Consider the following 26,231-nt stretch of genomic DNA (forward strand, 5'->3'; position numbering starts at 1 on the left):
CTGGGATGGAAGGGCAGCAATAGGACTGAACACCCACAATCAAAGAGCATCCCCTGCAGTGTGGCTGTAGCTAATCCAAACACTGCTCACACATTGCAGATGACACCAGGGGACACAAGAACTGGGAGTTTGCAGATACACTCTTATATCAGGAGCCAGATGAACCTTCCTGGTGATTGTAAACCCAACTACATGTAACTATGAGAAATACAAGTGATCTTTCATGTAAGGAAAATTTGTTCCTGTTCTTTACCTGTGTTTATATCATTGTAATGCCACATGAGGGTTCTTTCCACTTTTTCAATTTATTTTCTTAAGTAAGAAATCATACACAGTGACCTTTAAAGAATGCTATTAAAACTAAAAAGTCTAGCATTTCAGATAATGAAAAAATTACAGTCACCTCTGATACAAATTTCAGGAGGTTCAGGAGTTTGTAAGCAAACAGGATGACTTTAAATTTTATTCACAGAAAAGACATTCACTACTTCTCATGTCAGGAATGTTTCTTGGTAGGCCAAAAGTCACCTTTTGGCCATATTTGACATAACTTCTCACATGGTACAAACATCATGACTCATGTCCGGTTCAAAGATGCATCATCAGGATACAGCTGCTGGCATTATTTCTGTGTGAAAAGGTGCATGTTGCCAAAGGATGAATATGTAAAAAATGCAAAGAGCAAGGAAGTAAGCATAACTGAAAGAAGTTCAGTCACAGGCTCAGACCTTCTGTCATGTGTTTTCTGGCCAACTCCACATGGGAGCAGAAAGGTAATGAGGTACCATCTGAGTCGAGGCACATGAAATCAACTCATCAGTTTACCAAACTGCATGAATACACACTTGGAGAGATCCTTTAGAATTATCCTTGCCTGTCCTTTAGAATTAGTCACATTTTGACTACACCTGAGAATGATCGAGTCCTAAGTGGAAGCATTTGAAAGGGCAAGAAAAAAAGCTTAAGCTGGGCCCTAAATTAATTTAGCTTTCTGGAAGAAGAAGATAAACAGTGCAGCTTACAAGCAGGCACCAAGAGACATTGACAAATATAGCACTTTTCAGTAGGCTCACAATAGACTCACACAGGGGGCTCACACAGGTTCAGGCACAGCAGGAGCTGGTGGCTATAGCATTCCGAAGGGAGTAAGTACCATCTAATAACAGGTGATCATTTTTGTCAAGGAAAGCAGTGATGCTTTAAAACAGCAAACGTGATGCTATTGAAATTCTAGCGTCAATACATGGAAATGTGTTCCTGTCTGAGAAAGTCATTACTGGTGACAAGTACATGGAGCAGGAAATAGCTTCCATGGTTCAGGACAGATTCTGCATCTTCACTAATGGAAGGCATCAGGGAATTCAACAACATAGCGACGAGATAGTGGAAATGAAGAAACACACCAAGTGGTTCAGTACACTGAAATAAAAAATTTGATGATGTGTCAGCTCTGAGGGATTCACGCGCTACAGGCAAAGCTATACCAAGGCTTCACAGAAAAAAAAAAATAAAAATCTATCTTTAGATCCCGCTGCCTCCCTTGCCAAAGGTGGTCCTTCTCCCCTCCCCTCCCGTCCCCTCCACTAAGGCAGCCCTGCGGCCACCAAGATCTGGTAACACCGTCGGCTCCCAGCTCGCCACGCCATACCCTGCCCTGCCCTCTTAGTGACCCCAACGGAGCCCAGGGTTTCAGGGAGTCTTTTGGAAGGCGGCTGAGACAGACGGCTGCTATTACACCCGCAGGAGTCAGCCAAGCCAAAGGCGAGATGCGCGGCCGGTGTTTTCTAGCAGCAGCTCATGACGGAGCCACGGTGAACTCGTGTGCCCAAGGCAAGGGCCGGATCTGCTGCCATTGCCGCCTCTGCTCTGCCAGACCGGGCAGCATTGGGCCCTCCAGAGCCGGGGGCCCGAGGCAGCGCTCAGAGCCGCGGCCCCTGTCCCGGCGGAACTTGCGCACAGGCCGCCGCTCCCCTTCCGGCAGCCGCGGCGGCGGGGCCCGGCGGGAGGCGGGCTGAGATGGCGGCTGCCGTGCTCCTGCTGCTGCTGCTGGGCTGCTGGGGCGCGGCGCCGGCCGGCGGCCTCCAGGTACGGGGCTGGGGGAGCAGCGGCGGGGCCTGAGAGCGGGCGGGCGGGCGGCGCCTGCCGTGCGCAGCCAGGGAGCGCGCCCGCGGAGCCGTCCGGCGGCCCCGCTGGTACGGCGGGCACCGAGCCCGAGCCGCGGTCCCCGGCGCCGCCTCCTCGGCGGGCGGAGCCGCCCCCGGCCCCGCCCGGCGCTGCCCCGTGGGCGGAACCGCCCGCGCTCGGTGTGCAGGGAGCGCCGGTGCGGGGCGGCCCGGCCGGCGCGTGTGCCGTGTGCGGGCTGCAGAAAGCTCCTGCCCCCCCAGACTTTTCATCTTCTTGTGGCTTTCCGAACTTGAGTTTCTCCTTGGCCGCGCGCTGTAACTTGCGGCGGGGTCCGGCCCGGGCGGAGCAGCGGCCCGGGCTCTCCGTCCCGAAGGTACGAGGCGCTTGCACACGGCAGGTGCCGGTGGGTTTGTCAGGTGGGAGTAACTTCACGTTTCAGTAATTAGCTTAATGCACTGTGCCCACGCTACATCTGGAGTGTTGTTTGCTTTTAAATTTTACGTTATTAACAAGTTGTTATGCTTGAAATTAATTACAACTAGGACCAAACAACCCCCGCACCCCGAACAATAGAAATACTCTTAAAATCTTTGGATGACTAATTAGACTGCAAATTGTTTACTGCTTGAAGTACAGCACTATTTCTGTTATCGTGTGTTTTGTGTAAGAACTCGAGCATCATCCCAAAACTTCTCAGAGTAATAGAGTCTGATTTAAGAGTCAGCAGATTTGGATTGTTGTTCCGTGACAGACTTACTCCCTTACCTCTGCGAAGTCTTAGCCCCTTTTTGTCCTGCTTTATGCTCTCTGTTAAGGAGAAAGGGCCCTCTCATCTGCAAAGGCAAGTGGGAACTATGGAGAACACAGATCATGCAGAAGGCTGCTGTCATAGATGCTGATTTTGGAAGATAAATGTAACCACCTTGGACTTAAAGTGGGTTAAAACGTCCTTCTCTCACCTGCTTTTGAAAATTGAATTGAATATAAGCCTCTTTTTTTCATTAAGGATGTAACTGTAGGTTAATAAATCTTATTATTTTGTTCTTGGAGTGTCCTTTGGAGTAGAGGTGTGTGGGCTTTTGGTTTCAACTAAGGTGCAAGTGACTAATAGTTCCTCTTTGTTCTGTGGCCAGTTTCAGGGAAAGATTTGGAGCAGTTCATTCACATGAAACGTGCAAATATTAAGAAAAATACTTCCTTCTGTCTTTCTTAAGGTTTAGTCAATATTAATATGTGATAAACATATGCATTGAATACTACTGTGAAAATAACAAAACTATGAGTGTTCATTTCTTTCTTATTGCTTAAAAATCTAAACTTTTTTTCATCCTTTAGGATCAAGCAGAGCAGTTTTTTAGAAGTGGACATACAAATAACTGGGCAGTTTTGGTAAGCATAGTCCAGGTTGTTCTCTTCCAATAAAGCTGACAGATTTTCATCAGGAGCCATAATTGCAATGGTCATTCAAGGGTTGTGCACATTTGAAAAAAATGGAAAGAATTCATTTGGAAATTAATAAATTTGAAATTGTGCCTGCAAATTTATTGCACTATAACGAAATTATCTTTTCAATATGATAGAATTTCAAGTACTTAATGTGTCTAGCTACGTGGCAGGAATCATAAAACAAAAGTTCTGAAAGCATTAAAGTAGTTAAATTAACATACTAAAAAAGGTGTAATTCTGGTGCCAGGGAAGTCTGGTCTCTGTGACCAGAAAAGTAGAATTTATATCTCTTTTTTGTTCTTATTCAATCTGTTAACTTGTGATAACAAGCTGGGAATAAAATCAATTCAGGCAACATAGTGTTTAGATTAACTGTTCTTACCCTAATTCTTTTTTTCTTTGCCATGTAACATTTATTAGCTTTGAATCATGCTGCACAATTGGTTCTTAATCACAATTCAGGTCTTAATGACTAATTTGTTTCAGAACACTATTGTAATTACTCAGTAGCAGCTGTTTGTTTTCCAGATACTGAAGCCGAGCAATATAAAAGGAAAGTTAACAGTAATTAATTGAAGGAATATTTTCTATATTCTACAATGTACAAACTTATAAAACATTATGTACTATTTTAATACTATTAACAAATAAGCGCTTTTATTAGTACCCATAAAAACACACAAAGAAAGGTGGAAAATTAGGTCCAAGGACCTATACTTTCTGTGCTGAGCAGATTTTCTGCTGGTTTTATTTTCTGAGTGGTTCATTGTTAAGTTTTGTAACGATCGCTTCTGATTTTTTAAGCAGTAAAGCAGGGAGGGTTGAAATGCTGTCAGACACTTCAAACTTGGGCTCATACTGCAATCCCACCTCATCAATAGCTTGAATTAATGTGCTGCAGCATGGATAACTATATTTAAAGCTTAGGCATCCTTTCCACTGCGTTGTAAGGGAGGTACTGCAGGCAGGGAGCAGATGATAGTACCTTGAACTGTCTCAGCTAAGTTTGACACAGTTTGTTTTCAGAGCTTTAAATCTTGCTGAAAGGCAAATGTCTTCCTGATCTGATTCCTGTGGGCTTTTTTGGAGTTCCTAACTAACAGATAGGCACAAGATAGACACACAAGGGGATCCTTTCAGGTTGAATTTTATTATTACTTAAGCTACAGCTCAGTTCTTTGTATGAGAAAAAGATGCTATGTAGTGTAATTTCCAGCTCTACATTTAGAGCTAGAAAATTACAAAACTATCTAAATGCTTTTTCTTGCATTAATGTTTTTGTGGTTTTAAAGTTACCTCTTTTAGAAGCTTTTGAAATGTCTGAATCAGAACCTGATTTAGGGAGTGTGTAAGTAAAGGGAATGGCTGAGCCCTGACCCCTTGCCTATTAGAACAGTTACAGGTCACTTTGCTCTTACTTTGACTCCATAAATGCAATTGTCCTCAGTGCATTATCCCCTCCGTGTGGCTTCTGCATGAATTAATTCACTTGTACCTTTGTGGAAGAATGCTCCCAGAATGGGTTTGCTGTTGAGAGGAGAACTCTTCCTTTGGTCTCTCTTCCATTTGATAAGAAGAAAGCAAATGAAAAAAATCAGCTTATCCACTTACTGTTGTGGAATTATTTCCTAAAGTGCCACTTTGTATATTTATTAAGGGTTTATGACAATTTTATCTTGAGTGAGTATGCTAGGAACTTTTTTTAACTTTTATTTTCAGATTTTTTTGCTTTGGTACAACTAAGATTTACATAATATATGTAATGAGTTTCTTGGTGTTACTATATACTTTTGAGTTGTTACTTTCTTTTTTAATATTCCTGTAATCACTTTCTTCTGATGAAATGTGTCAGTTTGTATCTTTACACTATGTAATATGCTTTTTTTTTTTCCTTTCAAGGTATGTACATCTCGATTCTGGTTTAATTATCGTCATGTGGCAAATACTCTTTCAGTGTACAGAAGTGTCAAGAGACTGGGCATTCCTGATAGGTGAGGGGATCTTGTAGAATCCAGGTCTTGCACATGTGCTACTAAAGTTCTTTGCTGTCTGAAGCAGTGTGGAAATACACTTTTCTTCCCAGTTTAACTGGATAAAAGTAAAAAGGAAGAATGCAAGCAGGTCAGTTTGGTGAAAAGTGCAGCAATGTTGTTCCAAAGGAAAAGTAACAAGTTGCATAATAAAATTCCCATTTGGAACAGGCTAATTATATCTAGCCATTAAAATGTAGCACTCAGCAAACTGGTGAAAGTGTACTGTGAAAATTACTAAATGCACTCAGCAATGACAGTACTACTGTGAGAGAGATGAGTCTTGCTGTACTTTAATTTCATTTTTGTCTGGAGATGTTGGTAACTGAAAGACTTCCACATCTGTAACTACACTGAGTCTTTAAAGGCTCTGAACTGCAGGAGCAGCTCCTATATATTGGCAGGTGCCTTGAAAAAATCCATTTTGCATTATTTTTTTTGAGAAACCAGTTTTTTTGTCTATACAAGTTGTGTTTCTCTGGTGATAGCACAAGGGTTAGAACAGTATATTTTCTTTGACAATAGGAGTAGGAAGGTTCTGAAGTATATTTTCTTTGTATACCTACTGGAAGTTGTAGGGCTGTTGACACAGTTTCCTCCAGCTGTTTCAGAATGTAATTTACTTCTATCAGAACTGTGGAAGTGAATTTAAGGCACCAGCATGCATTGTGTAATAAGCTGTATGTACCATAGGCTCCTAGAGAATTCCTTGTGGTCCTGGTTTTTAATGATAGTTTAGAGGACTGGTAGTTTCTCCAGCATGTCTGCCTAAAAAAGTGTGACTTGCTTCTTCCCTGCAAAATGCATATTCTGATGGATTGAATTAGTCTGGCATTTTTTTATCGAAGTTAAAAATTTGGATAAACAATTGGAGTCCCCAGTTAGCTCCCACTCAGCCAGGAATGGACTGGCAGTATCATCCTGTTCCCTGTGTTTATTTTATATATATGTATGTGTACATATATATATATATATATAAAGGGAGTGGCTGTCTGGTTTTTGAAAGAGTGGATTTTGAAACTCAATTTTTAGATGCATTTTGGGGTTATAAATCCAAGGGAGCGCACTGCAGAAGTGCTGTGGGCTGAAAGGCACAGAAAAATACCTTTTGTTCTTGTGCATGTCATTCAGAAGCAGCTGTCCCCTCTCCTGTGCAGCCTTTGAAGCATATGTGCCCTCAGCACTGCCTCAGAAATTCTGTCACTCACTAGTCCTGTCCTTGCCTGAGAACTTTCATCTTCTTTGCATCTGTCTTCACCATTAAAATCAAAATAGGTGTGAGTTCTAGAAATACTGCAAGAACCATAACGTGACTGAGATTTCTGTGTTCAGTAGCAAGATCCAATTTCTTATCCAAAGATCTGTAATTAATCTCAAAAAACCAGCAATGCTAGACTACAGTCAAAAATACTCTGCAAAACATTGGAGAGGACCTAGAGAGAGAGAGAGAGAAAGAGAGCCTCTTTTATTTAGTATTTACAGCAATGTTTATGTGGATTTGTGTGTCTAAGGAAAAAACTTAGACAAACTTACTTTATCTGTTTTTCTTTCTTTGCTGCAAGACTTCTTTCAAATTACTGACAAGACAAAAACAAACAAAAAAAACCCAACCAAAAATTCCCAACAAACCTCAAAATCACATCTAAAAATTAAACATTTATCATGATTCTTGGAGTTGGTTGTTTTTAGTGCCCTTTAAAAATCTCAGATTTTTTTTTTTTTATTAAGACCTCTGGCCCCCTAGGTCCATGCAAGCCTGTGTACTAACGTTGCTGATGTCAAATACTGTCATACTCATCTTTGGCCTGACTAAGTCCTGTAGATGAATGTCAGCCAGCTGTATTTCTGCGTGTGATATCTTTGTGGCACTGAGGATGCTCATAAGGAAATAGAGTATAACTATGCAAAGTTTCACTTGCAATTCCAGGAGTCTTTTTAATGATCCAAGCTATTGTTTTAATTGTTGAATAGTGTTGTTCTAATTCCTCTTTGACTGTTACGTGAAAGTAGAATGTCTGAAATTGTTTTTTTTTCTTATTTTCCAGTCACATTGTCTTGATGCTGGCAGATGATATGGCATGTAATCCCAGAAATCCCAAACCTGCTACTGTGTTTAGTCATAAAAACATGGAGCTAAATGTCTATGGAGATGATGTGGAAGTGGATTACAGAAGCTATGAGGTAACTGTGCTTTAATAAAACACTGAGTCTTTATTTTTTAGTGTTAGTTTAAAGATTTATGTAGCATCTATGAAGTTTGAGGAAGTCTTTCTGTTCATATTACTGGCTTTGGGCTGGGCTTTTATTATCTATAATATTTTTATTGGTCTTTTTTTTATTATGAGTCTAAAATACATACCCCTACCCTCCTTGATATTTGAGTTTGTATTTGAAGTTCATCATACTAGAAACATCTTTAGTGTATCTATTTTAAATAATGGAATAGAATCACATTACTGAAATTTCTCTGGAAATGACTGTTCAGTGTTTCATCTTGCCAACACAAAAATTACTGTGAAAATTTTGGTATGCAAGTGAATTGTTTGTTAGGTAGAGGTACTTCAATTCCTAATCTTAAGCATGTAGTCCTAAAATAAAACAAAAGCCATAACTTAACCATTACTGCGAAGCAATTACTGTATAAAAATCTGCATTCTGTCACCTTTCTTTTCATGTAATACTCCTTCATACCAGGCAGTGTCTTTACCAGTTGAGACAAAATTAATTGTTTAATGGTGCTGTGGAATTACTGCTAAAAGGTTTACTGGATTGTATTTAAGTATATAGTAGATGTTTTATTTTTCTGAAGCTTTATACAAAGAAATGAAGGCACAAAACTCGAATAGAGCCACATTATTATTATTATTATCATGTTTTTTTCCTGGGTATGGATTTGTTGCTGGCATTTGAGCTGTGCACATGTACTTAAAGAGGAAGTGGTGTTTTATAGGCTGTCTTGCAGTCACCACTCAGATGGATCTTATCTGATCACTCAGACTTATGTAATTGAATTGACCTTTTTTCTTTCCTGAGTTGCAGAGGGAATTTAAACTTTTGTTTTTCCATGGTAACACACTGTTGGAGCATTTTGTGAGTACAGGAGCAGCTTTGGCACAATGAAGGTATATGCTGAGAGGTTTTTAGATCAATGTAAATGTATTTAAAAATTATAATGGTGGTAGATTTATTGGATATAATTAAACAACAGGCTGATGTTAGTGAAGTAAAAGGCACCACATGATTCTTAACCTGAAGTAAAACCTTGCACAGAAAATGTCTATGCAGTTTGTACCATGCCATACTATGTCTGGTTAGATATGCTGCATATTTTAGTGTTCCATTATTGAATTTCTGTAATCCAGCCTATAGCTGATCAGTATTTTTATCTTTAGAAAATTACTTTATGCTTCTGTTCTTAGGTTACCGTTGAAAATTTCTTGCGTGTTTTAACGGGAAGAATCCCACCAAGCACGCCACGATCTAAACGTCTTCTTTCTGATGACAGAAGCAATATTCTAATATATATGACAGGTAATTGCAGGTCTCTATGTGCAGTTTATTGATGCTTGTTCAGTTGGATGGGTTTGTTGAAAGCATCAGTAGTCCAAATCCACAAAAGGATCGACAGAAAGATTTTTTTTTTCTGTTTTTAGGATGTCATTCTAATTAAGAAAATATGCCTGTAAAGCAGTACTAAGCCAGTATAATTTCCAGTTGAAATTGTGTATGTGTATTATTTTTACTGTACTAATATTTTATTTTGTTGGACTGTCTCTGGAGAAGGAGAGTTGTGTTTACCTTGTTTTAGAAAAGCGATCAACTAGGCTGTATATCTTCCTTTAATCTACATTCTTGCCTAACTTCTGATTTCTCTGTCAGGCCATGGTGGAAATGGTTTCCTAAAATTTCAAGATTCTGAAGAAATCACAAATGTAGAGCTTGCTGATGCCTTTGAACAAATGTGGCAGAAAAGGAGGTAAGAAATAAGGATTTTGTATACATAGACTATTGAATATCCTGAACATACTCTTAAGTGTGTCTTACTGGTAGGCCTTGCTTGCCTGCAGCAGTGATACTGTTGGTTGTCCATAAAATTGTGTAAGAGTTTGCATTCAGAAAGCAGAGTTTTAGTCTTTGCTTTCGGCTTCCTGCAGTTAGAGCTGCTCAAATGTATTGATTTGGACAAACTTGCATCCTAAAATTGATCGGGGTGAGCTTCTGTTCCTTAGGTTCTGAGCAGCTGCCCTGGTAACTAAAAAGCAAAGTATGGATGTAGTGTTGAAATAGAAATGGGTAAGGAGGCTGTTTTCTTTCTTTCAGGTACAATGAATTGTTGTTTATTATTGATACTTGTCAAGGAGCATCCATGTATGAACGATTTTATTCACCCAATATAATGGCCTTGGCTAGCAGCCAAGTAGGAGAAGATTCTTTATCAGTAAGTAGATTTATGTGTTCCTGAAGACAGTCTTCAGAATGCCTAAATTGAAAGCACAATTCCTGCCGACTTTTAACTAAAGATTTCCATTATTCTAATTTCTGAATGTATAAGGTATTTTGTGAGGATTTGACAAAACTTGTAAGTGTACTGTCCCTGCTTGCTTTTGTGTGCTATCCCAAAGCACCAGGCTAATGATGGCTTTCTGTGCTTGCTGGCCAGTTTATGCATTGCCTAGGATAGCAAGGAATCTTTTGGGAAGGCTGCTGAGAGATGTGAGGAATTAAATCTAGGACTTACTGTACTTGATGTAAAACAAAACAAAATGCTAACCTTCACCTGCTGTGATTATATCCCAGCTGGATTAGAGAAGGAGCCATAGGAGAGATCCCAGCCAGACCAAAAGCAGCTGGTCAGGATTACCTGAACCCACACACTGCTGTAAGGTACACTGGCTCTCCCAGCTCTGTTTTCAAAGTCCACAGATCTGTGCTGGACCATTAAGAAGGTGTTCCCTGCTTTTTGGGAAACACAGATATTACCAGGGTACAGTTTCTAGATAAACTGCATGGTTCACCTTATCAGCAGTAGGTTTCTTCACAGCTAGCCATTTTCTTTGCATAATTTACCTAAGAACAACAACAAAAAAATGCTTAACTTTTGCAGCCTGCTGTTGCATTCTGTTCCCTCTCCTGAATGCTGAGTTCTCTTCTGCAGATGCCCAATAAATACTGTGTGTTGTTTTTTAAAGCATCAGCCTGACCTGGGGATTGGCGTTCATCTCATGGACAGATACACATTCTATGTGTTAGAGTTCTTGGAAGAAATTCATCCAGCCAGTCAGACAAATATGAATGACCTAGTAAGTAGAATATGCAACATTCATGAATATGCTAATGACTTTAATAGTTTCAAAACTAATCTATTTTGTCTGTAGGGTTCTTCAAATGCTTTTTACACTCCTGCTGTTTTTCTTGGAAGCAGCTTTGGAGGGAGGTGTTTTTTGCCATTGTTAAATGTAGTTGTGTAACACTTCAAGGATTGTCCTCATTTGAAAGTGCTTTGCTGGCTCCAGAAAAAATACCCAAAATTAGCCAGATTTTGTATTTTTTGCTGAAAAATAATAAAGTATTCATTAAATATTCATATCAATATAATGAAGCATTTGCACGTGAAATATTTTAGTAGGAAGCTTCTAAAACCAGGATAGCAGACACTTTGCAGATGTGGAAAAGCAGGCATTGATGTTGTTTTGCAAAGGTGAGTAAACAGTTAAAATTCTGACAGTGCACTCACAAATGCCTGCAGAGACTAATTTATCTGTACATCTGCTTAGATTCCAGAGCAAGATAGATACAAATCCATCAGTGTTTGGACTTAATTATAGCTGAGGCAAACATTATTGTAGATTTTAGGTATGAAGCAGAAGGAAAAGAAGCCAACCAGGTAACATATGACAAACTTTGAGAATGCCTCTCTAGCAGTGAGATGTATGCACTGGTGAGATGACATAAAAAGTAACCATATTTTATTTGCTCTCTTAATCCTTCATACCTGTTCCAATGCTTGTTTCTTTGTAGTTATGGGTTATACTTTGGTACCTTGTAGCTGTAAATCCTGCTGTGCCACATCAGTAATCTAAGAGCCACCACTTACAGAACACATTGTCATAGATTCATTTCTGTAAAAGGAGCAGCTGCTCAAAAGTTTCATGCCACCTTCTGTCTACAGAGGATGGTGTTAGCCTGACTGCTACATGTGTGCTAGAATTCTCTCTAAACAACCCACACTTGGCAGATTTTATGTTGATACAGAATTGATTCAGTGGCTAAGACTCAAGGTTCTTTTACTTACTAATATGGGAATGAAATTCTGTCCTAAAATTTAATACTTTCTAATGGATACAGGTAACTTTAAAATAAATCTTGATAAAGAAAAATATGCAAGTTCTTTATTAAGTATTAACAAGATTAAGTGTCTTTGTCTAGCCTGTTCATTCAAATGTCAGTGTAAACCAGAAAATTAATTTGTGTTAATAATAAAAGTCATAAAGAGGACCAGTGCTTTCTATTGTGTAAGACACTCTCTGGGACGTGTTATAGGTGGTCTGGCCAGCAGGATGTTAATCTGATTAATTTGAAAAGTGTAGAAATTTGTTAGCTGGCCAAGTAATTTACTTTTTGAGCTCTTTGGAGAACATTCCCAACTGTGTTTTTGCTTATATGCCAAATATTCAGGAAGAGCTGAGGGAAGTTATTCATACTGGTAAATTCCTTACATCATGTAAGTCTTACCATACATCTCTCTGCTGATTGATGCTTGGGGAGTGCAAGAGAAAGGACACAAATGTATCATGATTTGTGGTAATTTGTTCAAGGCCAGGTTGGATGGGACTTCCAGGCCTAGCCTGGTGGGAGATGTCCCTGCCCTTGGTGGGAGAGTGGAACTGTGAGTTCCACTAAAGATCTTTAAGGTCTCTTCCAACACAGACCATTGTGTGATCAGGTGCTGAGTCAATCTGCATGCATTTCAGCAAATGTGACCACTTGCCTTTGAGTCAGTGCTTTTCAAGTCTTCATCTAAGAGTTCCAAAATGACATATGGTTAGTCCATATAAGGATATAAATCTGTGGTTTTTTGCCAACAGTTACTGGAGATACTCTTTCCAACTCTTATTTTTTAAATTTAAATTAATGCTTTCCAAGATCAAGGTAACTTATGTTGCTCACTACCTAGCTTTAAAATTAAATGATCTTTAGTTGTTTGATCTTCTGATATGCCAAATGTCTTCTCTTTTTGAAGTACTGTGTATTTGTTACACTGCTTCTATCCGCTTACCTCTTTACTTTTCTTTAATCACTCTTGAAACTGCTTCTCTTCACATCCACCTAAGACTTGGATATTGCATTCCTGCAAAGAATGATACATCATTTTTCATAATCCACTCCACCTACTCCCCACCTGCTCCATCTGTGTTGCTAAGGGATAGCTTTAAGCAAATGACTGACTTTAGGTTTGATCACAATTCCCTGAAAATAAAGACTACATTGAAATGTCATACATATTAACTTATTTTATAAGATTCAAATAAATTTCTAAATGGGGTGTCATTTGTCATAAAATAGCTAAATTGTTGTTATAAAAGTTAAGATACCAAAGTTTGAAGGAGTTGTTTAGCACTGTTTGAAAAAAATGTTTAAAAACATCTGGAAAAATTAATATAGGAAAAAATGTACTTAACTTGGCCAGCATTTTCCTTTTCCTTTTCTTGTCAGAAGACATTGGTTATTAGTGTTAGTGTGCTGTGGTATAATTGATTTGCAGTCCTTTCTCGCAGTGGTAGTGGATGGGTAGGTTTTACCACTGAGGTTGTCTTCTCACTGCCGCTTCATATTTTTGTTCAAATTCATATCAATATGTTGTGGTAGTAAACTGTTGCAGGACAGGTTAGAATTGGTTGGGTGCAATATCAGTTTCCCACTTTCAGTGCTGATGCAGATTCTTTGGACATTTGTACTCTCAAAACCTCGGCAATAGACTTATCTGCATAAATGCAGCATAATTTTGTGCTTCAAATAGTGGGATTAAAACAAATGCTTACTTTTTGTAGTTTAGTTCAGAGACTTAGATTTTATGGCTGTGCCCTTAACTGGAGCAAAGCTGGAGAAAATTGATAGCATTTTGGTGAAAACAAAACTTTAGAGGGTTTGTGTGTGCATTAACAAATGGCTTTTGTATGGGAGGCATGATGCTGATTTTCACTGCAGGGAGGATAACAAGGGTTTGATTTGCCCCATCTTTCCTTTAGCAGCTGTGTGATAACAGCTAACAAGAGTTGGGAATTGTTAAAATAAGACCTGAATGTACATGTGTGCTTGTATGCTTCAGGTAAAGGTGAAAGTGAGCTGAGGTCTCCCTGGACATGCAGCATAATGCCATATGCTTACAGGCTTAGGCTAAAAAGGGATAAAAGAGAAACTGGTGTAGAGCAGAAGGGAGGAATGGGGAGATAGAATCTGTCCTCTCTGAAGAAAAGCCAGATAGATTGTTTCCTCTGAGAAACTTTTTGTAATGTCGGGCTCTGTTGTCCAAAGAGAATGAGCAACAAAAGCCTGTGCATTTTGTGTCAGGCTGAGCAGAGTATTTCTGCTAGGAAGTATGGCCTGAAACTCACAGTTTTTTGTCAGTCATAATTTGGGATAAGTTGGGATAAATACAACATAAGTTGTATTTGCACTGAGCTGATTAGGAGCTGTAGTTTTCTCATAAGGATGCAGCCTTGTAAGAGCTGACCCACAATGTAATTTAGATACATGAGCTCTAGATCCTGTGGTTGATGGACCTGGTTGTGAAAATCACTTGGAAAATTTAAGATTAAGGAAGATGAGTGCCCATGTGGAGAATGGTATTCTTAGTCTTGTATGTTAAATCTCCTGTGTAAAATGTTCAGTGTGGCTGGAATGTGAAGGACTCACATAACCTGCATGGTTACCAGGTGATGTGTGTTGTGGCAAGTGTGGTAGGACTTGTGCAAAATGACTTTGTGTCCAACTTGCATTTGTATTGCCCTGAGTGTCTGCTGGGTACATAACAAACTTGTTAAAAGGTATCCTGTGTTAATAGGCATTTAGGTGTTCTAAATGCTGCAACAAATCTGTCACTGTTCCTTCTGCTTTTGTTAGTGCTGGTTTTGTCTTTCAGGTGTTGCTGAATGTGCGGGATATAGGGGATCTGATACATAGACAAAATACGTGGGTAAAATAAATAATGAGGTATTAGCTAGTTTGTAGGTGTCACAGGATGTCTGTGAACTTAGTGTAAATAAAGTACTTTTGATATTTGAAGATCCTATGCATTAATTTGTAGGCTATAAATTAGAAACAAGACTGATGGATTTTTTTTCCGATCAAAATGTAAACTTTTGCTTCTTTATGAAGCCTTCAACTTAGCTACTTCTCAAAGCTTGTTTAATTGTGCATGCCTCCCTTTGGTAAATATGAATTTATACCCACTTTGTGACTTCTGGAAGTTTATAGCAGCATTGCTGCATCTATATTCAGTAGTATATTTGTGCATTTATCAGTTAGATGTAATTGATTGTTGGCTTTCACAGGAGCGTTTTTAAACTCCAGTGGCATTATTGTAAGGAAAAAGGTTTTCAGAAATGCTTAATCAAGATGTCTATACATTTTAATGCATTTTTTTCAACCACTTTTTTCAGCTGTGGAGCTTGTACTGAAATTAATGCAAGTTATATGTATAATTTATCTTCCTTTCTAATAGTAGTTTCATTTTAGAAGGTGTGCATAGAGACTTTTGAATGAGGGACAGGATGCGATTGTCCATCTTGGTTTCCAGTTTCAGGTCTGTCCAAAAAGCTTGTGTGTTTCCACCCCTGGGCACCGAACCGACCTGTTCCAGCGAGACCCTCAGAACGTTCTGATTACAGATTTCTTTGGCAGTGTCAGGAAGGTGGAGATCACCGCAGAGACGCTTTCCTTGGACCGCGACGTGGCTGCGTTTGAGAGCAAGTAAGTAATCGTGATTTAGACCTGAACTGTGTAGCTTTGTGCCACAGAAACAAAGTAGTTGTGTAGCTGCCAAGGAAGAAGAACTCTTGACTTCCTGTCATTTCTTACAAGGAGTCAGGGAGTTCATATGGACCTCCTACTGTGATGAAGTTGTCAGCTGAAAACTTTGTTTAAAAGTGCACACTCCTTTCCCCACACCTGTAAGTAAATGCTGCTTAAGACCAAGGTGTGATGTCAGGAAAAACAGAAATAGTTCAGAATTTTCTTTTCTCCTTAACATTTCTTCTTTAGTGCTCAAATATTTTGTTACTGCAATTCCTGCTTGTGGTAGTTTGCCCCCCCGAGATAAGATCTGACTATAAGCCATCAGGTTAGGTGTTTGATAACCATTTGCTTTTCAATAAATGCTTTATTTCAGTTCCCTGAATTCTCTGGCCTTTGACATTATTTTGTCCTGAGAATTTCTATTCCTGAGATGCAGTGGTTCATTTGATTAAAATTACTGGTGCAAGTTCACTGATTGAAGTTGTAACCAGGCTTCTGTTACTTTATGGATGAAGAAAGAAGCATAAGCTTCTTTGTGTTTTTGGGATTCTGTTGCCACCTATTGGGAAGATGTAAAGGAAGATGTGCTTGTTCTGTCGGGTTTACTTAGCATTGTACTTCCATTTCTGTTGTGTCTTTTGTGCTTGATGATACTGCCCTGTAGGAGGGGATTAAAATATGACAGTATATCAGGGACTAAATACTTTTTAGCACATAAATTTATGTAAGTTCTTGTTTGCTTTGTTGCTCAAACAGTGGATAGCAGTTTTATTTATTTTAAAGATAATAGTAACTCTGGTCCTTGTAATTATAAATATCCTACAAGGTTTAGTGTATTTAATATTTTACTTTCATACTATATTTGTATCTGGATCATATGCATTAGTACATACCATATACATCTTAAGCTACTTCTGTGATTCCTTAGTAAAGAACAGTACTTAGTGACACTAAATTTGTTTTTTTCACTGAGGAACAAAAAAGCTCTTGGCAAGTAACAGACATTTTACTAATCAAAAACCCTGATGAAAACTTAGCTAATTTGTGGACAACTGAAAAAAGAAATAGATGTTGAAGGGCTTTACCATTCAGAAACAGAAAGTGACTGGCTGGAAATTCCAGCCTTTGTGGGTGATAGTTTGGTGTTAGTAGTGGAGAGATTTCTGGTGCCTGACACTACTGCACTGCACACATGGAAGCATGTTGAGGAATGGGCACTTGTGCACAGAGAGGAATGTTATCCTTGTGAAATGTTCTGATATTTAATGAAAGCTGTACTGTATTATCATGACAATTCCACTTTAGTCTGCAAAATTGGAAGGGATGGGGGCATGCTGGTTTAATGGCTGGTTTACATAGTTCTTTATACAATTTTCTAAAAGAGTACTTAAGTTCTCAGAGTCTTGTTACTGTTTGGAAAGAGTTTATAGACAATATGTTTTCAATGGAGGAGAAAGTATGGAATTCATTAAAAATGTACTGAAAAGTTGTACTATAACTCTAACAGACAGTGATGTGGAGTGCGTAATAAATTCCTTAAGTAGAATTCCGTGGTCAGTACCTCTTGGTATGACAACACTGTTTAGGTATAACAAAATTAAGGATTATAGTGAATTTATTACATGAAAATGTTCATGCATTTTAAAAGTGCACTTTTGGAGCATCTGATCTACAAGAACTAGTTACTCTGTTTTTTTAAAAGAACGTTATGAACATTAAACACACACCTATTTCTGAGGGTGTTGAGAAGACAACACAAATTACATGATTTTTGAATAGGTGCTACAACTGATTGTCCCAAAATAATATAAGAATGATTCCTGGATGAAAGAAGGTGAGTGCTTAACCCTCTCAGTGTCAGTTAAACCATTCTGTGCCATTTGGGAATACAATGGCTATTGACACTCTCAGGTAAAACAGCTGGGGAAGGATGGGGCTATCACAGCCTGGTTTGTTATTTTTTGTTTCTTTGGAGAGAACTAAACCAAGCTTTAAGAAATAATAGAGAATTGAACTTAAGAGGCCCTTAAGTGTTTGTAGGATTTATTGACCAACAGGTCTCTGATAGATCACAGGTATATACTACTAGAACATCAAAATTTGTGTTACATTGGTTACCGAGTGTGAAGCTGGTATTGGTTTAATATGTGATGAAGTCTCGAGGCTTCATTCATTTAGGAATCTTTTCCTCTGTTTTGTTCTTCCCTCAGTGTTTGCTTGATACCTTTTTTCTTCTCCTTTTACATATTGGTGGCAGTAGAATGCTACAAAATGTTTGTGTTATAGAACATAACCAGGAAATGAAATCCAGGCCTCAACTCTGATGCAGTCTTAAGTAGTCTAGGTTAGATCTGATTTGTTTATTTTAAAGCTGCAGGTGTCACACGTCATTAAAAGCCAAATGAGCAGAAGAGGTAAACCACTGATTACACAGATTATGGGTAAAGAAGATGCTGTCATGTGAGGCATGAACATGTATCAGGGCTGTACTGCTGGCAGACTGTTCAAGTTCTCATCTTGCCCACTGCTGTGATTTTGCCAAATCTTTTCAACAGAAGTTTGTTCTTTTGTTGCACAATTGCTTAGCAATTACTTGGTTGTACAGATCCGCTCCCAAGCGCAGCGTGAGCCATAGCTGTGCAACCAGATCAGAACTGGCAGCTTCACATGGAGCTCATGCCATGACATTTGACAAGTGAGGCCTTTGAAGTTTCCTCTGGCTTGGGCTGAGACTCATACCGAGAACAACTACTAATTAACCAGCAGAAGAGGCTTGCTTTCTATCCACGTAGTGGTAGGTGAATATTTGCGAGTAAAGGCTTTAAAAAATAAAGAGAAGGTTCCTCTGCTATTTCCTTTTTTCAGAGCTCTTTCAGTCTAAGCTGTGTTCACTTCAAAGGGCTTGTTCTGCAGCTGTCTCAGTCCTGACAGGATCAGTAGCTGCCAATTTTAGCAGAAAACCTGACAGTCTAGGGGTTCTGAGGCTTCAGGTGGTTATGTTTTGTCTAAATCCCCATGCAAGTGCAAAAAGTCAGCATTAAGGAGTAGAAGTCTTTCTTCTTTGGAGGAGGAGCCTCGCAGGTTTAAGAGCATCTAATAAATTAGGAGTGTGGTTTTTAAACTTGGATTGTAGCTCTACAGCCAGTTGGAACACGTTCTCCTTCTCAGTTCTTGTCATGAGGAAAAGACCTGTATCCACAGAAAGTGTTGGTAAAAACTGGAACGAGTATTTCCCTTGAGGGTAGTAAGAAGTGAATTAAAGATAGCATCATATAAAAACATCCTAGCTTCATTGCTTTTAAGAATTAGGCTTTGTATTTAATACTTCTGTTATGAAGAACTGTGATACTACTGGCAGTGACCGTTTTCCTAAAAATAAAAATAAATAAATTGGTTACTTGTGTTAGGAGGGATACTTGTGTAATAGGCTAATTATGAATAATTGGTTCATTTGCAGAATATTACTAGTTAATGTTCTCTCAGTCTACCTTGTGTATGTTGGTGTCTCTTTCCTGTCTTTTCTTCTTTTCCACCAGTTATTTTCAATTATATGGGCTTATTAATTAAATCTGCTTTTGTGTGATCCCAAAGCCTTTATGAACCAATAGGTAACTCGTTTCTTTGACAAGCAGGTGCTGCTCGGCTCAGTGCGCTTTTCTTAAAATAAGGGTGTCTGGGTTTTTTCGGAGATCCCCTTTCAGTCTGTAGTTCTTTCACGTTTCATGAGTCGCTTTTAGGACTAACTCAGCCGGCTCAGGTTGCCGGACAGGTTCCCGGTTCCTGGCGGGGGTCCCGCACTCCGCGGGGCGGGCCCGCGGCCGGCAGGGGGCGCCATCGCGCCGGAGCGGGAGCGCGACGGGCGGGGCTGGGACTGGGACAATGATCGGGACTGGGACTGGGACAATGGTCGGGACTGGGACAATGGTCGGGACTGGGACAATGGTCGGGACTGGGACAATGGTCGGGACTGGAACAATGGTCGGGACTGGGACTGGGACAATGGTCGGGACTGGGACAATGGCTGGGACAGGGACAATGGTCGGGACTGGGACAGTGGTTGGGACTGGAACAATGGTCAGGACTGGGACAGGGACAGTGGTCGCGACTGGGGCTGGGACAATGATGGGGACTGGGACAATGGTCGGGATAGGGACTGGGACAATGATGGGGACTGGGACAGGGACAGTGGTCGGGACTGGGGCTGGGACTGGGACAATGATGGGGACTGGGACAATGGTCGGGATAAGGACTGGGACAGGGACAGTGGTCGGGACTGGGACAATGATGGGGACTGGGACAATGATCGGGACTGGGATAGGGACAGTGGCCAGGACAGGGACAGTGACTGGGACAATGATGGGGACTGGGACAGGGACAATGATCGGGACTGGGATAGGGACAGTGGCCAGGACAGGGACAGTGACTGGGACAATGATTGGGACTGGGATAGGGACAGTCACCAGGACAGGGACAATGACTGGGATAGGGACAATGACTGGGACTGGGACAATGACTGGGACTGGGACAGGGACAGGTACAGGGACAATGATCGGGGCTGGGACCGGGACAGTGACTGGGACAGGGACCAGGGCCGGGACCCCAATTTCCTGCCCCATGCCCTACTCTGCAGGATCCCTTAGGAATCAGGCGGGTGTGGAAATGGGGAGTTCAACCTCATCCTTGTTTGGTGGGAATTTGACAGGATAAATGGGAGGTTTTTATCTTATTTTCCACTTTTCCTGCTGGGTGATAACCTGGTAGAGACGTAACGTGTTTCAGTATCAGAGTAATGTATAAACAGAAAACAGCCCTCAGAATTTAGCAGGTCTCTACTCATCAGAGTTAAATTGCTAGTGGGACTAAAAAGCTGTTACTTCTACTTCCACAAACATTCTCAGATGGGCTTCATAATTTTTTCCCATGAAGGACGCTAATCACTTACACACATACTATGTTTTCCTCTAATTACGAATTTATTCTGTTTTAGTGGTAAGTTTGGATTTTGTAATCCATGTGCTTTTTAATAGCCTACAAGTAATTAAATAAGATGGGTGAACCAATACTTGTTAAATATTATAGTGGGATTTCCTAAAGTATTTTGTAAATATATCTGGGGTTTCTTTGCTTGCATAAAGATAGGTCAATATATACATAGACATGTACACACAATCCTACACCTGCTAGTTTAAAAGAACTATTCAAGTAATACAACTGAAATTAGTATGAAAACTACAGAAGGAGATATTTCATAGGAGGGTACAACCTCACTGGTATAATGTTGGTATAAAATAATTAAGGATGACTGACAAGCTCAAAAGGAAGTGCGGCTATAAATTGTGTTGGGAAGACTTTAAATACTCTAAAGTGCTATGCTTGGTAATTACAGTCCTTGTTTAGCAAAGTATTTTAAAAAGCAGCTTTGAACAATTTATTTTTTGTTCCTTTGAAAGGATTTTTGACCATGCATTTTGACAGATTTTGGGGTGTTTTCAGTAATTAAAAAAAAAAAGTTTTGTTTCAAAACTATAGTTCTTGACTCAGATTTTCTTTGATGATTCCCCCCCCCCACTTCCTCCAAATTTTTGTTTTGTGTGGCATCCTCCATTTTTTCCATGTGAAACCTTCAGCTGTTGGTTCCAGGCTGTGCTTCTATCAGTTCACGTTTTCAGTACAACATACCTTTGTTGAACCTATATATAGTTAGTTATTTCTATGTGAAATTTTTATAGACAAGGAAACCTCTTAGTTGGTAGAGGTACCACAAAGCACATGCAAGTCAATGGCAATATTTTATTGAATTCAGCTTTTGAATCAAGTTCAGTACCTTTACATTCTTCACAATTGACTTAAATATGCCAGTTGACATGAGTACATACAGTATTAGTCAGTATAAAATTGTTGCATGACAAATTTAGTGGGAGATCTTAAGTATATCTAGTAGATTTTAATATAAGGTAGCTTGAGAACATCTAGCTATCACAGGATATTTGATAATAGGGTTTTTATTTTGTTTTCCTTTATCCATTCCTTTTTATGCCTTTCCTATGTAAAATTCTTACTTTGTTCATTATTCCTTCTTCATCTCTCTTCCCTGTGTGATCTTTACCTGCTATTATTTTTGCAGTTGAGCAGGCTGCTTTATAATTGCAGTCTCCTGAAGTGCTTGTTATTCTTTCTAGTGCTATTTATATGGAGGTCCTGACTTGATCTTCTTGCTTTGCTGCCCAGGTGCTAAATAAAAATTAATGTCTGTTCCTAGCAGTATTTCTGTAGCTGTGTGCTCTGTGTTGCTGCTGAAGAAGACCATGAAAACAGCTGTAGTATTTGGCATAAGTCTGACCAAGAAATATTTTCATGTAATTTGGCATGTTTTCAGCTCTGTGAGATAACATGGAATTTCAATAAAACCGTGTTACTGTTATTTGCTTCCTGTCAGAAGTACCAGAACTGCCGTTGATGTTTGTTAGAATACCTTGCTTTTGTTGATCTCTAGCACTGTGAAAAAAACAAGGATGAAGAGAAGCAGATATTTGGAAGCAGTGATTGTGGGACTCAGGTCTTTGGAATTTAGAGACCAATCTCACACTGGCATTCCTTGTGCCCTAGAAATTAATCTGGGCACATAACTATTAAATTTCCGAGGTTCAAGCAGCATTACTGCTTTTTAAAAATACGGCATCAGGCCATATGCAAATGCTTTTAGTCTTTGCCTGCTTTCATATTTTGAAAATGCTTTTAGTCTTTGCCTGTTTTCATATTTTGAAAAAGCTTGCACTTGATTTTTTTGAGCACCTGAGGGATGACCTTCTGGATGGTCAGAAATTTCTGCCACTGAAGATTAGGATCTTGCCCAAAGCTGTGGAGGGAAAGGGGCAGTTTGCCTTCACAACATATTTATATAACAGTGATTAAAAGACCATAAACTGATCTTGGTCTCCATCTTCCAGCCCTCCCAGTAGGAGGGACCTTTCTCAAGGCAGGTGTTTTCTGAACCAAAGCTCTCATCCTAGAGCTGTTACATTTTTGACTGAAATGCGAGTCGCCGAAGGCCTGTTGTTGGTTTTGGTGAGCTGCGTGATGGTCTGGAAGATTGAGATGTGTCCCTGAACTGCTTGTTTCTGAAGGCTCTACTACACTCAGAAGTTATGCTGCACAGTGGGCATACTGAGGTGCAGTTCTTTAGGAAGGAGGTGCAATGTAAGTTTTGAATGAAGAGCTGAACTCCAAAAAAAAAAAATGCATTATTGCCAGGTGTCTCTTTTCTATCCAGCTAGGTCTTTGAATAGACCAGTGAGAATTTTTGGTATCAGAGGAGTAAGAAAGCCGCAGTTGCATCAAAAGATGGAAAGAAAATTAGAGGTGATTACAAAAGATGATTCTGATCACATAAAGCACTGGATTTACAGATGTTTAGCTGAGCACTGTTTAATATTGCTTTATAAAATGAGATTGTTTTATGTGTTTGGTCAAGACTATCAGAAATCTATAGAATCACATGCTGAATACATCTACCAAAGTGCCCAAGCTACCATTAAGATTATTTTATAAAATTTGAAGGACAGCAAAATATTATCTCTGTGGTGAGATTGATCTTTCAGGAAAAGATAGTAATACTGCAGACAAAGAATTTACTGCAAAATGGGATTTATTCAGGATTTTTGCAGGCAGAAGACTGATTACATGAAGGGTTAGTTATTGGTAAATACCAGGAGAAACAAACAAGAAGTAATGAAGCACAATAAAATCTTTTGTATCCCCTGAAGTGCAACAAGAGAAAAAAAGATTGAAAGCAGGATACATAGCGAGCTGGAAGAATACCTGTTCAGGGTTGGATATGTTGTATCTTTAAATCCTAGTAAACTTAATTCACTTGGCTCCAGTTTACTATTTGGAGATTCCTGAGGTGGCAACTGTGGATATTCAGCTTTTACAGAATGGTGACAGCCCACCTCTGTTCTGCTAGTTAAATTGGACACAAGTTTATGTGGTATTGAAAAAGAACTGAAAAGGTTGAAACCCCCCTAGTCATCTGCCTGGAGATCAGAGCTGATTTGGAAAATAAAGACAGGCAGTATTTCTCTTTCACAAAGTGAACTGAGAGTTGCTACTCTGTGTATAAGTGTGAAGATGTGTTCATATTCTGTAGCATAGCACTAGAATTTATTGCAAACTGAAATTGCCACTTTTTTATGTAACCAAAACATATTTATGTTTTTTAAGGATGGAGGAATGGTTCAAATCAGTGGGCTCCCAAAATATATAAATTGAAACCACAAGATTGTTTAGGGAATTCCCCTTTCATTTTGTACATGCTACATTAAATTAGTGAGAGCACTGCATTACTTGAATAGCACTTTGGTGACAGGCATGAATGAGAATTTAGAAGCAAGTCTGGAGAGGAAGAAGGTGTCTTCTTCCCTCCCCAGCCAAGTGTTGAGACGAGAATAGTGCAGTCCAGTAGTTCCCAAGAGAAGGCAAGACCACAGTGGAAGCTGGAATCTCCTTTCCTGTAGGGAAGGGAAGAATAATTGTTGGGCATTGGTATTCACTCTTGCTTTAGCATAAATTAATTATATGATAGTAATTTTAAATTTCTCTTCCTACTGGTTAAAAAAAGTTGCTGAAGTGTGGCTGATGTACCAGTTTACTCCTCTACTAAGGGAATGATTTATCAGAAACTGAAACAATTAAAAATGTTGCACCTTTCTCCCGCCTTCTGTTGCTGGATTTTTAATTTTACACTGGTATTTTCTGTGTAATTCTCTGTGTAATTGCTATGTGAGAAACATAGCAAAAAATCAATTCTGGAGGGACCAGATGCAGAGGAAGAGACTGAATAATACTGGTAATGTATTGGTGTAATTTTAGACACTGATTGAAGGATAAGGAATGGCTCCGCTAATCTTTCAGATTAATCTTCAGCAGACGATAATCTTTAAATTGATGTTGTATTTTCACTCTTTTTTATGTTTCCTATCTCAGTATTTAAGTAATGTCCATTGGATTGTCGGGTTTTCAGCAGTCGGTGGTAAATGACAGACACTTGGATTCATACAGCTTCAGAAAGCGTGGAAGGGCGCTTTGTACAAGCGGGTTAACACTTGTATTCATTCTGAAACACGTTTGAATTCACATTTAACATCAGGAATGTGAGTACCCTCATCAAGTTAGCCATTACTGAAAGTGGGTGTGCCGTCCTCGACACTGTTCTTAAGCCAAAGCCGGGTGCATTTATCCTGCTTGGGAGAGCCGGGCTGGCTGTCAGAGCAGGCCACTGAAATGCATCTCCCAGCTGTCCCCGGCACTGTGGTTGCACTTGCACCGTGCTGCATGGCAGATCTGCTGCCCTGGCTGGGAGGGGGATCCCTGCAGGCCCGAGCGGGTGGTGTGTGTGCTGCTCGCTGGGGGCACCGTGGCACGGAGGGCAGAGCTGCCCTGTGCCGGGGCTGTCCTGAGCGGCTCCGCTCTGCGCGGGGTGCTCAGACCCCGCCTGGGCTCTCAGAGGCACAGGAGGCTGCGGCTGCTCGGTACCAATATGTTTTCCCCGTGGCTGCTTTCCTGCAACTGCAGTCCAGGGCCACCGTTCTGCTGGCCAAAAGTGGGGCCAAATCTGGCTTGCGGATTATCCGTCTGAATTTTTCCCCGGGCAGCACAGCGCTCTGTAGGCTAGGAATGGTTAGGTCTTGTATGCGATCAGAAACATTACCTAAGCGTAAGCTGTGTGGAAGGAGTAGATAAGAGTATGTTTTTCCTCTCATTCCGCAGTAGTTATTTAAAATTGACAGATGGGGTAGTGCATATAATATTACAGTTGTATTAAATAATTTGGGTGAAATAAAAATCAGAAAGGGTTACTTGTGTTCCTGGATGATTCCTGGTCCTGTGTTCTCTGCGAGTGAGAAATGTTACCATAGACATTCTCTAAAATGTCAGCAGTATTTTTGTGTTTGAAATAGTAGGACAGAAGTTACACCTCTGAATAGTTAACAATTTATAACTCTTTACTTTGGGAGAATGTAGTGAACCCTGTAGTTACTCCTAGGTTTATCTCAATTTTACTGTAAAATAATATTTAAGCTTCACAGTTCCCCACTGGCTAGTATTTTTTTTTTCCTGTTGGTTACTTAAGAGTCTGAACCATGACTTCCTGTTAGAATAAAATAGGAATGAAGACTTCTTGCTGTAGGTCTAAATTTTAACTGGGGAATTGGAGCAGAACAGCCACTAAGTGAAACTGCTCTAAATCTCAGCCATAGAGGACGTAACCTCTGTTTCTTCCTCAGCTGTCAGAGAGAATGCCCTAGTTCCTTTTTCCTTTGTGTGTGGTTTTCCTCTGATATAGTTTTTACTAACAGGTACTTTATTATAAAATATTCTGAGCTGACTTCTATCTTATTAGATGCTTAGGAGCTTTTACAAATGTCTCCATAAAAATATATGGCATATCTGTAAAATGGATAAATCTGCACTCTGCTGTAATGTTTTAAAACTGGAAACTGTGTCTGCACACAAAAAATGTGGTTAGATAGAAAAATGTCCTTAAATCAGAGTATTTCTATGTGATTTGCAAATCTAATGGCATTACTGAAAAAATATTAGGCTATTTATTAATCTGTG

The 26,231-nt window shown here is 39.7% G+C and overlaps 1 protein-coding gene across 1 annotated transcript in view; it reads left to right on the plus strand.

Annotated features, from left to right (window-relative positions):
• Positions 1 to 572: 572 nt before the first annotated feature.
• PIGK (phosphatidylinositol glycan anchor biosynthesis class K) overlaps positions 573 to 26,231 on the plus strand; it is a 66,169-nt gene continuing 40,510 nt past the window's right edge. Inside the window, 10 exon segments of the mRNA XM_062497933.1 lie at positions 573 to 689; positions 1,744 to 2,085; positions 3,460 to 3,513; positions 5,470 to 5,561; positions 7,646 to 7,781; positions 9,020 to 9,131; positions 9,480 to 9,576; positions 9,921 to 10,038; positions 10,790 to 10,900; positions 15,397 to 15,569. Coding sequence (XP_062353917.1) covers positions 573 to 689; positions 1,744 to 2,085; positions 3,460 to 3,513; positions 5,470 to 5,561; positions 7,646 to 7,781; positions 9,020 to 9,131; positions 9,480 to 9,576; positions 9,921 to 10,038; positions 10,790 to 10,900; positions 15,397 to 15,569 — 1,352 coding nt within the window.

This window comes from Cinclus cinclus, chromosome 8 (genome assembly GCF_963662255.1).
Source record: "Cinclus cinclus chromosome 8, bCinCin1.1, whole genome shotgun sequence".
Lineage (NCBI taxonomy): Eukaryota > Metazoa > Chordata > Aves > Passeriformes > Cinclidae > Cinclus > Cinclus cinclus.